Source organism: Vicugna pacos, chromosome 26, assembly GCF_048564905.1.
Source record: "Vicugna pacos chromosome 26, VicPac4, whole genome shotgun sequence".
Lineage (NCBI taxonomy): Eukaryota > Metazoa > Chordata > Mammalia > Artiodactyla > Camelidae > Vicugna > Vicugna pacos.
In genome coordinates, this window is record NC_133012.1 from 16,759,334 (window position 1) to 16,775,057 (window position 15,724).

The 15,724-nt window shown below is 61.4% G+C and overlaps 2 protein-coding genes across 2 annotated transcripts in view; one reads left to right on the forward strand and one right to left on the reverse strand.

Annotated features, from left to right (window-relative positions):
* Window positions 1-15,724, reverse strand: part of LOC140689400 (uncharacterized) — a 106,362-nt gene that overhangs the window by 15,899 nt on the left and 74,739 nt on the right. Inside the window, exons 10-12 of the mRNA XM_072950118.1 lie at window positions 6,799-6,995; window positions 6,449-6,568; window positions 5,889-6,015 (exon numbers count right to left, since the gene is read on the reverse strand). Coding sequence (XP_072806219.1) covers window positions 5,889-6,015; window positions 6,449-6,568; window positions 6,799-6,995 — 444 coding nt within the window. The remainder of the gene's footprint in view (window positions 1-5,888; window positions 6,016-6,448; window positions 6,569-6,798; window positions 6,996-15,724) is intronic.
* On the forward strand, window positions 10,700-14,149 carry LOC140689561 (uncharacterized). Its single transcript, XM_072950602.1, has 3 exons — window positions 10,700-11,107; window positions 11,524-11,809; window positions 12,115-14,149. The coding sequence occupies exons 1-3, from the start codon at window positions 10,973-10,975 to the stop codon at window positions 13,905-13,907; spliced, it is 2,214 nt and encodes a 737-aa protein (XP_072806703.1). The 5' UTR covers window positions 10,700-10,972; the 3' UTR covers window positions 13,908-14,149.

The following is a 15,724-nucleotide window of genomic DNA, read 5'->3' on the forward strand; positions in this document are numbered from 1 at the left end:
GCCTGCACACTCCTAGGCCTGTTCCCACGTGTGCCGGCACACTCCTGGGACTGCACACTCCTGGGCCTGCCCTGGCCTGGGCCTGCACCCTCCTCTGTCTGCACACTCCTGGGACTGCACAGCCCTGAGCCTGTACACTCCTGGACCTGCACACTTCTGTCTCTGCACACTCTGGTGTCTGCACACTCCTGGGCCTGTACACTCCTAGGCCTGCCCTATCCTGGCCCTGGACACTCTTCTGTCTGCACACTCCTGGGGCTGCACACTCCTGGGCCTGCACACCCCTGGGCATGCCCTCTCCTGGGCCTGCAAACTCCTGGGCCTGCACACTCCTCTGTCTGCACACTCCGGGGCCTTCCCTCTCCTGGGCCTGCCCCCAGTTCGGCCGGCACTCTCCTGGAGCTGCACACTCCTGGGCCTGACCTATCGTACGCCTGCACAGTCCTGGATCTGCACACTTCTGGACCTGCTCCCTCCTGTGCCATCACCCTTCTGGAACTGCACATTGGGCGCCTGCACACTCCTGTGCCTGACACACCTGGGCCTGCACGCTCCTCGGCCTGCACACTCCTCTTGTCTGCACACTCCTCTTGTCTGCACACTCCTGGGCCTGTTCCGTCTTGTGTCTTCACACCTCTCGGCCTGCGCACTCCAGGGCCTGAACACACCTGGGCCTGCACGAACCTGGGCCTGTTCACTCCTGGGCCTGCCCTCTCCTTGGCCGGCACGAACCTGGGCCTAAACACCCCTGGGCCTGCCCTGGCCTGGGCCTGCACACTAATGGGGCTGCACACACCTAGGAATGCACCCACCTGGGCCTACACACTCTTCTGTCTGTACACTCCTGGGCCTGCACACTCCTGGGCATGCACACTCCTCTGTCTGCACACTCCTCGGCCTACACACTCCTAGGCCTGCACACTCCTGGGCCTGCTGACCCCTGTGTCTGCACACTCTTGGGCCTGCACACACCTGGACCTGTACCATCCTGGGCCTTCCCTGGACTGGGTCTTCCCTGGACTGGGCCTGCACACTACTGGGCCCGCACACTTCTGCAACTGCACACTCATCGGCCTGCAAAGGCACGACCTGCACAATATTGGGCCTGAACACACATAGGCCTTTATCCTCCTGGATCTGCACACTCCTGGGCCTGCACACTGCTGGACCTGCACAGCACTGGGCCTAAACACACCTGGGCCTGCACACTCCTTCTCTGCACACTCCTATCTCTGCACACTCTGGTGTCTACACACTCCAGGGCCTGCACGAACCTAGGCCTGCTCCCTCCTGTGCCTGCATACTCCTGGGCCTGCTCCCACCTGTGCCTGCACACTCCTAGCCCTGTTCCCACCTGTGCTGGCACATTCCTGGGACTGCACACTTCTGTGCCTGCACACTTTTGGGCCTGCACACCCCTGGGCCTGCACACTCCTGGACCTGTACACTCCTGGGCCTTCCCTGGTCTGGGCATTCCCTGCCCTGGGCCTGCAAACTCCTGGGCCTATACACTCCTGGGCCTGCACACTCCTGTACCTGTACACAATTGGGCCTGCCCTGGCCTGGGACTGCACACTAATGGGGCTGCACACACCTAGGAATGCACCCCCCTGGGCCTGCACACTCCTCTGTCTGCACACTCCTGGGCCTGCATAACCCTGGATCTGCACACTCCTGGGCCTGCGCATCCCAGAGCATGCACAGATCTGGGCCTCTACACACCTGGGCCAGTACACACGTGTGCTTGCTCCCCCCCGTGTCTGCAAACTCCTGGGACTGCACATTCCTGGGTCTGCAACACCTTGGCTTGCACACTCATGGGCCTGTTCCGTCTTGTGTCTGCATACCTGTGGGCCTGCACACCCCAGGGCCTGCACACACCTGGGCCTGCACGAACGTGGGCCTCTTGAATCCTGGGCCTGCCCTTTCCTAGGCCTGCCCACACCTGTGCCTACACATTCCTGGGCCTGCACACTCCTGGACCTGTACACTCCTGGGCGTACCCTGGCATGCGCCTGCACACTAATGGGCCTGCACTCTCCAGGGACTGCACCCTCCTGGGCCTGCACACTCCTCTGTCTGCACACTCCTGGGCCTGCCCCAAATTGCCCTGCCCTCTCCTGTGACGGCCCTCACAAGTCCTGCACACTCCTAGGCCTGCACACTCGTGTACCTCCTCCCTCCTGTGCCTGCACACTCCTGGCCATGTACACTCATGGGCCTGCCCTCTGCATGGCGTGCACGGTCCTAGGACTCCCCATTCCTGCGCCTAGACACCCTAGGGCCTGCCCTCTCCTGGGCCTGCACACTCTGGGGCCTGCCCTCACCTGGTTCTGCACACTACTGGGACTGTACACCCCTGGACCTGTACACTGCTGTGCCTTCCCTGGTCTGAGTCTTCCCTGGCCTGGGCCTGAAAACTACTGGGCCTGAAAACTGCTGGAACTGCACACTCATTGGCCTGTAAACTCCAGGACCTGCACAACCTTGGGCTTGAACACACCTGGGCCTGTATACTCCTGGGCCTGCACACTCCTGTCTCTGCCCACTGTGGTGTTAGCACACGCCTGGGCCTGCAAGAACGTGGGCCTGTACACTCCTGGGCCTGCACACACCTGAGTCTGCACACTCCGGGGTCTGCACACTCCTCGGTCTGTATACTCCTGGGTTGTACACTCCTGGGCCTGACCTGGCCTGGGCCTGCACGCTCCTGGGCCTGCACACTCCTCTGTCTGCACACTTCTGGGCATGCACAACCCTAGACCCTACACTCCTGGGCCTGCGCATCCCAGAGCCTGAACACACCTGGGCCTCTATACTCCTGGGCCACTACTCTCATGTGCCTGCTCCGCCCCGTGTCTACACACTCCTGGCACTGCACAGTCCTGGACCTGCACACTCCTGGGCCTGCCCTGGCCTGGGCCTGAACACTAATGGGCCTACACACACCTAGGAATGCACCCTCCTGGGCCTGCACACTCCTCTGTCTGCACACTCGTGGGCCTTCCCTGGTCTGGGCCTTCCCTGGCCTGGGCCTGCAAACTATTGGGCCTGCAAACTCCTGGAACTGCACACTCATTGGCCTGCACACTCCAGGACCTGCACAATCTTGGGCTTGAACACACCTAGGCCTGTATACTCCTGGACCTGCACACTCCTGTCTCTGCACACTCTGGAGTTTGCACACGCCTGGGCCTGCACGAACCTGGGCCTGTACACACCTGGGCCTGCACACTCCTTTATCTGCTCACTCCTGAGACTGCATACACCTGGGCCTGCACATTCCTGTATCTGCTCACTCCTGAGACTGCATACTCCTGGGCCTGCAAACTCCTGGGCATGTACAATCCTGGGCCTGCACACTCCTGGACCTGTACACTCCTGGGCCTGCCCTGGCCTGGGCCTGCACACTAATGGGGCTGCACACACCTAGGGATGCACCCTCCTGGGCCTACACACTCCTCTGTGTGCACACTCCTGAGCCTGCACACCCCTGGGCCTGCACACTCCTCTGTCTGCACATTCCTTGGCCTACACACTACTAGGCCTGCACACTCCAGGGCCTGCTGACTCCTGTGTCTGCACACTCTTGGGCCTGCACACTCCTGGACCTGTACAATCCTGGGCCTTCCCTGGTCTGGGTCTTCCCTGGCCTGGGCCTGCACACTACTGGGCCCGCACACTTCTGCAACTTCACACTCATCGGCCTGCACAGTCCACGACCTGCACAATATTGGGCCTGAACACAACTAGGCCTGTATCCTCCTGGATCTGCACACTCCTGGGCCTGCACACTCCTCTGTCTGCACACTCCTGGGCCTTCACACACCTGGGCCCGCACACTCCTGGGCCTGCGCATCCCAGAGCCTGCACACACCTGGGCCTCTACACTCCTGGGCCAGTACAGTCGTGTGCCTGTTCCGCCCCGTGTCTGCACACTCTTGGGACCGCACAGTCCTGGCTATGCACACTCCTTGGCCTGCAGACTCCTAGGCCTGTTCGACTTCTGTCTGCACACCTCTGGGCCTGCACACTACAGGGCCTGCACATACCTGGGCCTGCACGAACCTGGGCCTCTTCACTGCAGGTCCTGCCCTCTCCTAGGCCTGCACACTCCTGGAACTGCACACTCATGGGCCTGCCGTCTCCTGGGCCTGCACACCCCTGTCTCTGCACACTCCGGGGACTGCACACTCCTCGCTCTGTATACTCCTGGGCCTTTACACTCCTGGGCCTGCCGTGGCCTGGGCCTGCACGCTCCTGGGCCTGCACTCTCCTCTGTCTGCACACTCCTGGGCCTTCACACCCCTGGACCTGCACACTCCTGGGCCTGCGCATCCCAGAGCCTGCACACACTTTAGCCTCTACACTCCTGGGCCAGTACATTCGTGTGACTGCTCCGCCCCGTGTCTGCACACTCCTGGGACTGCACAGTCCTGGCTATGCACACTTCTTGGCCTGCAGACTCCTGGGGTTGTTCGACTTGTGTCTGCACACCTCTGGGCCTGCACACTCCAGGACCTGCAAATCCTGGGCCTGCACACAACTGGGCCTGCACACTACTGGGACTCCACACTCTCTGTCTGCACTCTCCTGGGCCTGCACACACCTGGGCCAGCACACTCCAGGGCCTGCTGACTCCTGTGTCTGCACACTCTTGGGCCTGCCTTCTCCTGGGCCCGCACAATCCCTCGTCTGCACACTCCTGGGCCGCACGCTCCTGGGCTTTTCCTCGCCTGGGCCTGCCCCCAGTTCGGCCCGCCCTCTCCTGGACCTGCACACTCTTGGGCCTGCACACTCCTCGGCCTGCCCTCTCCTGGGCCTGCACTCTCCTTGGCCTGCACACTCCTGGGCTTGCACACTCCTGGACCTGCACACTACTGGGCCTGCTGAATCCTGTGTCTGCCCACTCCTGCGTCTGCACACTCGTGTGCCTCCTCCCTCCTGTGCCTGAACACTCCTAGGCATGCACACACCTGGGCCTGCCCTCTCTTGGCCCTGCACTCTCCTTGGCCTGCACACTCCTGGCCTGTTCCCTCCTGCGCCTGAACACCCTTAGGCCTCCCCTACCTGGTTCTGCACACTCCTGGGTTGCACACTCCTGGGCCTGCTCCCACCTATGCCTGCACACTCCTAGGCCTGTTGCCACGTGTGCCGGCACACTCCTGGGACTGCACACTCCTGGGCCTGCCATGGCCTGGGCCTGCACCCTCCACTCTCTGCACACTCCTGGGACTGCTCAGGCCTGAGCCTGTACACTCCTGGGCCTGCACACTTCTGTCTCTGCACACTCTGGTGTCTGCACACTCCTGGACATGCACACTCCTGGGCCTGTACTCTCCTAGGCCTGCCCTGGCCTGGGCCTGCACCCTACTGAGCCTGCACACTCCTCTGTATGCACACTCCTGGGCCTGCACACTACTGGGCCTGCACACTCCTGGGCCTCCTCCCACCTATGCCTGCACACTCCTAGGCCTGTTCCCACCTGTGCCAGCAATCTCCTGGGCCTACACACTCCTGCACCTGCACAGTCCTGTGTCTGCACAACCCTGGGCAAGCACACTCTGGGCCTGCACACCCCTGGCCATGCCCTATCCCGGGCCAGCCCCCACTTCGCCCGACCCTCTCATGGACCTGCACACTCCAGGGTCTGCTCACATCTGTCCCTGCACACTCCTGGGCCGGCCCTCTCCAGTGTCTCCACACTCCTGGGCCCGCACACTCCTGGGCCTGCATACTCCTGGACCTGCCCTGTCCCTGGCACCAGCCTCCTTCACCCCAACGGTGCCACTCACACGGCTGTGGCGTCTAGCCAGGAGCCCCCAACCGAAACCCCTCCCGAGGGACCCCCTTGCCGGTCCCCAGGGAAGCAGCGGGGCTCCTCTTACCTGCGAGGCGGAGACGTAGTCCAGCTGCAGCCTGACGTCCAGCTGCCGGGCGTGCAGGGCCAGCGTGCATGAGGACAGCAGGATGGCCGTGATCGGCTGGAAGCTGCCCCCGGAGCCACTACCGCCCCTTGGGGAAGAGGAGGAGGAAAATCCACGTCAGTGCCAAGAACACAGGACCCGTCCACAGAGGGCCCCTCAGGTGTGACAACCCCAGAGGCGCCCGCAGCCGACCTGGGCTGAGAGCCACTTCTCTCGCGGAAGCTCAAGGACCTATGCTGAGCCTCCCTCTCCCTCCCTAAAGAGGGAAAACCCAGAGGTTTTCTAACTTTGCACTCACTGTCCATGTATCAGCCATGTCTAGTTTACCTCCCCAGCACGGCAGACCCCCTCCCTGCCTTCCCCACCCCCTGCAGGCGGCTCTCGGGGGCTGGGGGGGGCGCCCTTCCTCCCTGAGGCCAGCCCTGCTGGGGCAGCAGGTGTAATAGAAAAGACCAGATCTGACTGCCTATTAGATCTGTTCTTTTTCCTTTAACCCTCTGCTGTTTTCCAGGCTGTCTTACCAGCTCTGCACCTTTTGGAAATCAATGTTGCCTTCAGCCTGAAATTGACAGAAGAGCCTGTTCTCAAGGCTCTCAGCCTTCAGGATAAAACCTCTTTTGCTCTCCCATACACACAAGCAGCTGCAGAACAGAAAGTAACATTTGTTTTGTTAGAGGTTTTACAGGGGCCCCATGAGCTGACCCACAACTGCAAAAACAAAGAATTCCTGCACCAAGGACTTTGCACCAACCACCCACAACCCCTCTCCTTTTTAGCGTAAAAGGAGCCTGAATTCTCACTCGGAGAAGGTGGCTCTCCAGGACATTAGCCTGCCATCTTCTCGGTCAGCTGGCTTTCCAAATCAACTCACTATTCTTTACCCCGACACCGCGTCTCCCGATTTCTTGGCCTGTCGTGCGACTTGCGGAATGAGTGTGGACTTGGAAACACAGGGAAGGAAAGCCAAGTCAGGACTCTCACCCTCTGCCTCTGCTCAGAATACCACCAACGGGTTGCTGGGACAGTGGACGGAAAACTGAGGCTGCAACACGACCATGAGCACTGGGCCTGGGTGGGAGAGATGGCGGGTGCTGTCCGAAGCGCACCCGGCCTCCTTCCGAGTCACATCACACCCACGTCCCCAGACCCAGGGAGGCCTGGAGCCCCACACAGCAGAGCGCCTCCAAACCTGCAGATGCCCAGTGACCGGTCCACTGTGCACCCTCTGGCGCCCTCCTCCCCGCTCCTCCTCCTTCTGCCCCGCTGGCTCAGCCCTGGTCCCACCACATCCTCACCCAGGGCCAGCACTGCTGCAGGAACACCCTCGGCAGGCCGCCCAGCCTCACGCCCTCAGGTCCGCACACCTGGTTGGTGCAGCTCTGCCCCTTTCCAGCCCTCACCACCGACTCTCCAACCGCCTGCTCTCCCGCCCTCCGCCCCCAGTCCTACAGAGCGCCTCCTCTGGTCACGGCATCCTGCCCTCCAGGGTCGACAGGGCCTGCACAATCCTGGGCCTGCACACAACTGGGCCTGCACACTCCTGGACCTGCGCACTCCTGGACCTACGCACACCTGGGCCTGCAGGAACCTGGGCCTGTACACTCCCGGGCCCGTTCCGTATTGTATCTGCACACTTCTGGGCCTGCACGCTCCTGGACCTGCGCACACCTGGGCCTGCACGAACTTTGGCCTGTACACTCCTGTATCTGCTCACTCTTGTGACTGCATACTCCTGGGCCTGTACAACCCTGGGCCTTCTCTCTCCTGGGCCTGCCCCAGTTCGGCCGGCACTCTCCTGGAGCTGCACACTCCTGGGCCTGACCTATCGTACGCCTGCACAGTCCTGGATCTGCACACTTCTGGACCTGCTCCCTCCTGTGCCATCACCCTTCTGGGACTGCACACTTGTGCGCCTGCACACCCCTGTGCCTGACACACCTGGGCCTGCACGCTCCTCGGCCTGCACACTCCTCTTGTCTGCACACTCCTGGGCCTCACCTATCCTACGCCTGCACAGTCCTGGATCTGCACACTTCTGGGCCTGCTCCCTCCTGTGCCATCACACTTCTGGGACTGCACACTTGTGCGCCTGCACACTCCTGTGCCTGACACACCTGGGCCTGTACGCTCCTGGGCCTGTACACTCCTGGGCCAGCCCTGGCCTAGGCCTGAATACTAATGGGCCTGCACACTCCTGGGACTGTACCCTCCTGGGCCAGCACACTCCTCTGTCTGCACACTCCTGGGCCTGCACAACCCAGAGCCTGCACACACCTGGGCTGAACACTCCTGTGCCAGTACACTCGTGTGCCTGCTCCCTCCCGTGTCTGCACATTCCTGGGCCTGTACAGTCCTGGGTCTGCACACTCTTTGGCCTGCACACTCCTTGGCCTGTTCCGTATTGTGTCTGCACACTACTGGGTCGGCACACCCTAGAGCCTGCACACTCCTGGGCATGCCCTCTCCTGGGCCTGCACTCTCTTCGGCCTGAACACTCCTAAGCTTGCACACTCCTGGACTTGTACACTCCTGGGCCTGCCCTGGCCTGGGCCTGCACACTAATAGGCCTGACACTCCTGGGAATGCACACTCCTGGGCCTGCACACTCCTCTGTCTGCACACTCCTGGGCCTGCCCCATTTGGCCCTGCCCTCTCCTGTGACGGCCCTCACCTGTCCTGCACACACCTGGGCCTGAACACTACAGGCCCTGCACACATCTGGCCCTCTACCCTCCAGGGCCTGCCTTCTACTGGGACCGAACAATCCCTCGTCTGCACACTCCTGGGGCCTGCACGCTCCTGGGCCTTTCCGTGCCTGGGCCTGCCCCCAATTCGGCTGGCCCTCTCCTGGACCTGCACACTCTTGGGCCTGCACACTCCTGGGACTGCACACTCCTGGGACTGCACTCTCCTTGGACTGCACACTCTTGGGCCTTCTTCCTCCCGTGCCTGCACACTCATAGGCCTGTTCCAACCTGTGCCGGCACACCTCTGGGTCTGCACACTACTGTGATGCATACTCCTGGGCCTGCACACTCCTGGACTTGTACACTCCTGGGCCTGCCCACTAATGGGCCTGCACACTCCTGGAAATGTACCATCCTGGGCCTGCACACTCCTCTGTCTGCACACTCCTAGGCCTGCACACTCCTGGGCCTGCACATCCCAGAGCCTGCACACACCTGGGCCTCTACACTCCTGGGCCAGTACACTCGAGTACCTGCTCTACCCCGTGTTTGCACACCCCTGAGACTGCACAGTCCCAGGTCTGCACACTCTTTGGCCTGCACACTCCTAGGCCTGTTCCGTCTTGTGTCTGCAGACCTCTGGGGCTGCACACTCCAGGGCCTACACACACCTGGGCCTGCACGAATCTGGGCCTGTTCACTCCTGGGCCTGCACACTCCTGTCTCTGCACACTCCTGGCCTTGGATACTCCTGGGACAGTACACTCCTGGGACTGACCTGCCCTGGGCCTGCACTCTCCTGGCCCTGGACAAGCTTCTGTCTGCACACACCTGGGGCTGCACACTCCTGGGCCTGCACACTCCTGGGCCTGCCCACTCCTGGGCATACACTCTCCTTGGCCTGCACACTCCTGGGCCTGCTCCCTCCTGTGCCGGCACACTCCTGGGCCTACTCCCACTTGTGCCTGCACACTCCTAGGCCTGTTCCCACCTGTGCCGGCACACTCCTGGGACTACACACTCCTATGTCTGCACACCCCTGGGCCTGCACACTCCTGGACCTGTACACTCTTGGGCCTGCACAATAATGGGCCTGCACACTCCTGGAAATGCACCCTCCTGGGCCTGCACACTCCTCTGTCTGCACACTACTAGGCCTGCACACTCCAGGGCCTGCTGACTTCTGTGTCTGCACACTCTTGGGCCTGCCTTCTCCTGGGCCCGCACAATCCCTCGTCTGCACACTCCTGGGCCTGTACGTTCCTGGGCCTTTCCTCGCCTGGGCCGCCCCCAATTAGACCCGCCCTCTCCTTGACCTGCACACTCTTGGGCCTGCACACTCCTGGGCATGCCCTCTCTTCGGCCTGTACACTCCTGGACCTGCACACTCCTGGACTTGTACACACCTGGGCCTGCCCTGGCCTGGGCCTGCACACTAATGGGCCTGAACACTCCTGTGCCTGCACACTCCTGGGCCTTTCCTTGCCTGCACCTGCCCCCAATTTGGCAGAACCCGGTCCCAGTATCCATCCAACCTGCAGGGGACTGTGTGGGAATCACACAAGGATGTGTGACCAGAAGGCAAAAAAAAAGCAGGGAGCCACTGTGGGGCAGCGCACCCTAGAGGCCTAGATGGGGCACTGGGCCTGAATCTGACATGACAGAACGACCTAGGAGGTCGCATGCCAGAATGGACGATATCAGAGTTGTGTTTAATTTCAACCCGCCGACAGGGAGCTGGGAAGCAGGCGGCAAGGAGGGTGACTTTCCCCAGATCCCAGGGCAGACCCCGGCCTGTGTGGGGTGTGCCCTGCTCCCCACAAGCCCTCTGTGGGGCCCTTCCTTTGCTGAGTCTGTGCATGAGCTCCCTGTGATGCCAGCCCGCAGAGGTGACAGGTGCAGTAGGTGTTTGTGGTTCTAGAGACATGATGGCTTTCCTAGGAAGCAGGGTCCTGAATGATCCCCACTGGGCCAATGGGGGATTGGGGAGACCCTGAGAAGCAGGTGGCTTGTCCAGGGTGACAGCACTGCTGGCGGGGGAGCCGGGTCTGAACCCAGCTGTGTCGTCAGAGCTGTGACCCTGGCTGCATCCAGGCCTCCCCAGGGCAATAGGAGGGGCCGAGTTGGTGTCACTGGGTGGACATGGCATGGGGTGGGAAGTGAGCCATCAGCAGCCCAGAGAGGCCCTTGGGGAGCTTTGTGTAAGGAGGAAGCTTGGGGAAGGGGACCCCAGGAAGTGACCTCACTTCCCTGGCAACAGAGCCCAACAGAACTTGGGACCCAGGTCACCAGGCACCCGCTGTGTAGAGAAGGACACTTCTCAACTGACTTGGCTGGTGAACTCAGCTCAGCTCAGACATGTTTTGTTGCATCCCAAGATCCCGAGGTCGCGGCCCCCGGAAAGCCCGCAGCAACGGCCTTTGCCAACAGTGCCGACAGTGGGTCGGGTCTCACCCCAGGCGCCTCTGGCCTTTTGGCCAGAGGGACCGAAAGGTAACACAGGGAGGCCCAGGGCAGGCCCGCCCAGGCCGGGTCACCACTCAGACCCCACCCGGGTGGCCCCACGGCCCCTTCCTGACTGGTGGCGGTGGGGCAGTCATGTTGGGGGGGGGTCCTGCCTCAAGCAAGAGCAGGCTGAGGAAGGGTCAGAGGCCTGGGGGGCCGATCACGTCCCCAGCCTGGGTCCAAGTGGGCTGGCTGGGATGTGGAGAACCGGGGCAGGGCCCTGCTGCCCGAGGTGGCGCCCATGCCCTAGGGTGTGTCTCTTGCCTCCCGGGTGACTGAGATGACCAAGGTCCCAGTCGGATCTGGCAGCAGAGGGTCGAGTGGGGCAGAAGCAGGAGTGGTCCTGGCCGGGCAGGGCTCTGAGACCTCCGGACCGGGCCGGCTGCCGGTCACTGTCATTGCAGAGCCAGACACCGCAGGATCCGGGGAACCAGGACACTCATGCCACCTCTCCAAGTGAGGGGCTGGTGTGCCACACTGTGGAAGGCCAGCACAGGCTCCAGAAGAGTCTGGGTATGAAGGGCTCCCCACCACCACGGCCTCCTGCCCAGACATCGCCCAGGTCTCTCCCCAGGATCTTGCCCAGGGCTGAGGGGCAGCTCAGCACCCCCGGCTCTGACCTGGAGCACCGTGCCCACCTCCTGGGGATTCAGGTAGAGGACCAGGAGCCCCCCGAAGCAGAGCCCAAAGGTGAGAAGGGCGGGGCCGGTGTGGGTGTGTAGGTGAGGGAGGGCGGAGGGCTGGGCCACACAGGGAGGCATCCCCAAAGTCTGTAGTTGGGACCAGAGCAAAGACTGGCCTCAGACCACCTGTCTGGAAGAATTCAGTCACAGAACAAGTGCCTGTGGGCACTTGCTCAGTGGGAGCTGCCTGCAAAGCTCTGGGAAGATTTCTGTCCTTGAAAAGGCACGTGGAAAGGGAGGCATGTGGGTACCTTTTTCCAGGTTGTGCCTGAGCAGAACCACTAGACTTAAAGCTCTCTCCACGTCCAACAGTTACAGGTCCAGAGCAGGCAGAGGCAGGGGAAGACGCCAGAAAACAAAAACAGGACCACCAGGGTCCAGCACGAGACCGCGAACACCCTCCAGCTGCTCCTGCTGAACATGAAGATCCTGCTGCTCCAGCTGCATATGAAGAGCCTGCCGCTCCTGCTGATCTTGCCACTCCCGAAGAGCCTGCAGCTCCTACTGATCTTGCCGCTCCTGAACAGCCTGCAGCTCCTGAAGAGCCCGCCGCTCCTGAAGCGCCTGCCATTCCTGCTGATCTAGCTGCTCCTGAAGAGCCTGCTGCTCCTGCTCATCTAGCCGCTCCTGAACAGCCTGCAGCTCCTGAAAAGCCTGCAGCTCCTGAAGAGCCTGCCGCTCCTGCTGATCTTGCCACTCCTGAAGAGCCTGCTGCTCCTGCTGCTCTAGCCGCTCCTGAAGAGCCCGCCACTCCTGAAGAACCTGCCGCTCCTGCTGATCTAGCCGCTCCTGAAGAGCCCGCCATTCCTGCTGATCAAGCCGCTCCTGAAGAGCCTGCCGCTTCTGCTGATCTAGCCGCTCCTGAAGAGCCTGCCGCTCCTGAAGAGCCCGCCGATCCTGAAGAGCCTGCTGTTCCTGCTGATCTAGCCGCTCCTGAAGCGCCTGCCATTCCTGCTGATCTAGCCACTCCTGAAGAGCCCGCTGCTCCTGCTAATCTAGCCGCTCCTGAACAGCCTGCAGCTCCTGAAGAGCCTGCCGCTCCTGCTGATCTTGCCACTCCTGAAGAGCCTGCCGCTCCTGCTGCTCTAGCCGCTCCTGAAGAGCCCGCCACTCCTGAAGAACCTGCCGCTCCTGCTGATCTAGCCGCTCCTGAAGAGCCTGCCGCTCCTGCTGATCTTGCCACTCCTGAAGACCCTGCAGCTCCTGCTGATCTTGCCACTCCTGAAGAGCCTGCAGCTCCTGCTGATCTTGCCGCTCCTGAAGAGCCCGCTACTCCTGAAGAGCCCGCCGCTCCTGCTGATCTTGCCACTCCTGAAGAGCCTGCAGCTCCTACTGATCTTGCCGCTCCTGAACAGCCTGCAGCTACTGAAGAGCCCGACGCTCCTGAAGAACCTGCCGCTCCTGCAGATCTAGCCGCTCCTGAAGAGCCCGCCATTCCTGCTGATCTAGCCGCTCCTGAAGCGCCTGCCGCTCCTGCTGATCTAGCCACTCCAGAAGAGCCCGCTGCTCCTGATCATCTAGCCGCTCCAGAACAGCCTGCAGCTCTTGAAAAGCCTGCCGCTCCTGAAGAGCCTGCCGCTCCTGCTGCTCTAGCCGCTCCTGAAGAGCCCGCTGCTCCTGCTGATCTAGCCGCTCCTGAAGAGCCCGCCGCTCCTGAAGAGCCCGCCGGTCCTGCTGATCTAGCCGCTCCTGAAGAGCCTGAAGCTCCTGAAGAGCCTGCCGCTCCTGCTGATCTTGCCACCCCTGAAGAGCCTGCAGCTCCTGCTGATCTTGCCGCTCCTGAAGAGCCCGCCGCTCCTGAAGAACCTGCCGTTCCTGCTGATCTAGCCGCTCCTGAAGAGCCTGCCGCTCCTGCTGATCTTGCTGCTCCTGAAAAGCCTGCAGATCCTGCACCTGCACCTGCGCCGCTGGGCAGTGGAGAACCATTTCGGGCATCATCACCCCTTAGGGCTGAGCCCCCTCTGCCCCCTCCTACACCTTCTCCAAAATCCCAACATGTATCCCCTCCCCTACCCGAAGTTGACTTCCCTACCCCTGAATTTGCTTTTGTTTTCTTCTTCTTTAGTTTAGTTTATTTGTTTTACATCATTTATGGCATTCTATAATTTTCCATTTCCCACTTCCTTTAATAAAATACAGATTTTTTCCCTTTTAAACTGCATTTCAGGAACATTAAGTGCATTCCCATGCTGTCCGACCATCACTACCATGTAGTTTTATGCTATTTATGCCCGTGAAGTACATCCCACCACGGCCTCAAACCCCTCATCTGAGGACGGACTGATGCCTGAAATGGTGGGAGATGACAGGTGTGGGCACGTTGCTGGGATCAGAGTTGATCCCAGGGAACCCACTGTATTGATGGGCAGCAGGTTCAGTGTCCAGGTGCTCTGTTCCGGGGAGGGCGGCTAGAGATGTGCAGAGTCCCCTCCCAGCGGTCCCCGTGCCTGTGTTGGGAACTGACCATCAAGGGGGGCCTGGTGAATGAACCGGACGCTAGAAAGGGACACCCCTAACTCCCCCAATTTGGAAGGCGGGGCTCCTTCTCCCTGCTGAGTGATGTGGCAACTGAGAATATCACACCCCCCACGCCCTAGCAGAAACTTCTCCTCTCACAGAGCCCACCCTCCCATGGGTCCCACTTTCCCCTGAACCCAGAGGCAGAGCCCCTCTGCCAGACAAGGGATGGGTAGGAGGGGTGGCTGCAACCTTACGGGAGTGGGCGTGCACCGTGCTTGACCCCTGAGCTCCCAGCTGTGCAGCAGAGGCCCAGGGAGGACTTGCCAGGGAGGGCCGCAGGGCAGGGGCAGGGCTGAGTTCTGCATGAATCCTGACTATGCGGGGGCCGAGGGACCTGGTTTTGAGCCACGTCCTGGGTCTGGGCACGATGCCTTGTGATCCCACAAGGGAGACCTCTCTGCTCTCATTGTTCAGATGGGAAGACTTGAGCCTGCCCACCTGAAGCGACGCCCTGCTTCCCCAATTGGGGAGGAGGCTGAGTTGGACTGGGCCCCACAATCTTCAAGGAAGATTGCTCTCCCCAAGGTTGGCTCTCTGGGTATAAACCTGGGCAAGGGAGTCCTGACTACCCCCTGCGCCTGCTCTGTGCTGGTAACCTCAGTACACAGAAGCCTTGAGTCTCAGTCCACCCAGGAACCAAACGTTCACCCGCCTACAGCAGAGACAACTGAGGCTCAAAGAGGAAGGTCTGCCCTGGAGATGGTGTGGAGGCCCAAGTCTCAGAAGACAGGTGAAGCCAGGGTCTCAAGGATACTGCACAAACAGGACTTCACTCTGAACTGGGAATGTTGTGGAAAGACCCTGGGGGCCAGGGTGGAGGAGATGGGAAGCAGACCAGAGCCCGGGGGAAGGCAGGGAGCCCCAGGAATGCCTCCATGCCCTCGGCACAGGGCAGGGGAGCAGCTCTGAAGATATGACAGCCGAGGCTGCCCAGGGGGCCTTCATCACTACCACTTTGCTCGGATGACCTCAACAGCCCCATGACCACACCCATTTGACAGATGCAGACAGACACCAAGTTAGCCACCAGGCTGACAAGGAGAGGAGCTGGGATCAAATCCAGGATCAGATTCCAAGTGCTCCGCTCGCTGGCCCCAGACTAAGCCTGCCTGCCAAAACCGACCCCAGGGCCTCCCGCCTGGCACTCTATATATACCTCAGTGGGCTCCCCTGCTGAGCCATCCCATCCCATCCCATCACACTGAGACAAAAGCACAGAGGCCTGGGGTCCAGGAGACAGGACTGGTAGCAGGGCCAGGGTGGGCACGTTCTGCCCACCCCCCTTTGCTGCCCCAGCCCAGGTGTCAAGTGGAAGCCTGACTGACGTGGAAACTGGCAGTGGGTGGGAGAGACAGGATGCCCCTTAGTTTCCCTGGCAACTGCTGCAGAACTGAGTCTTTCA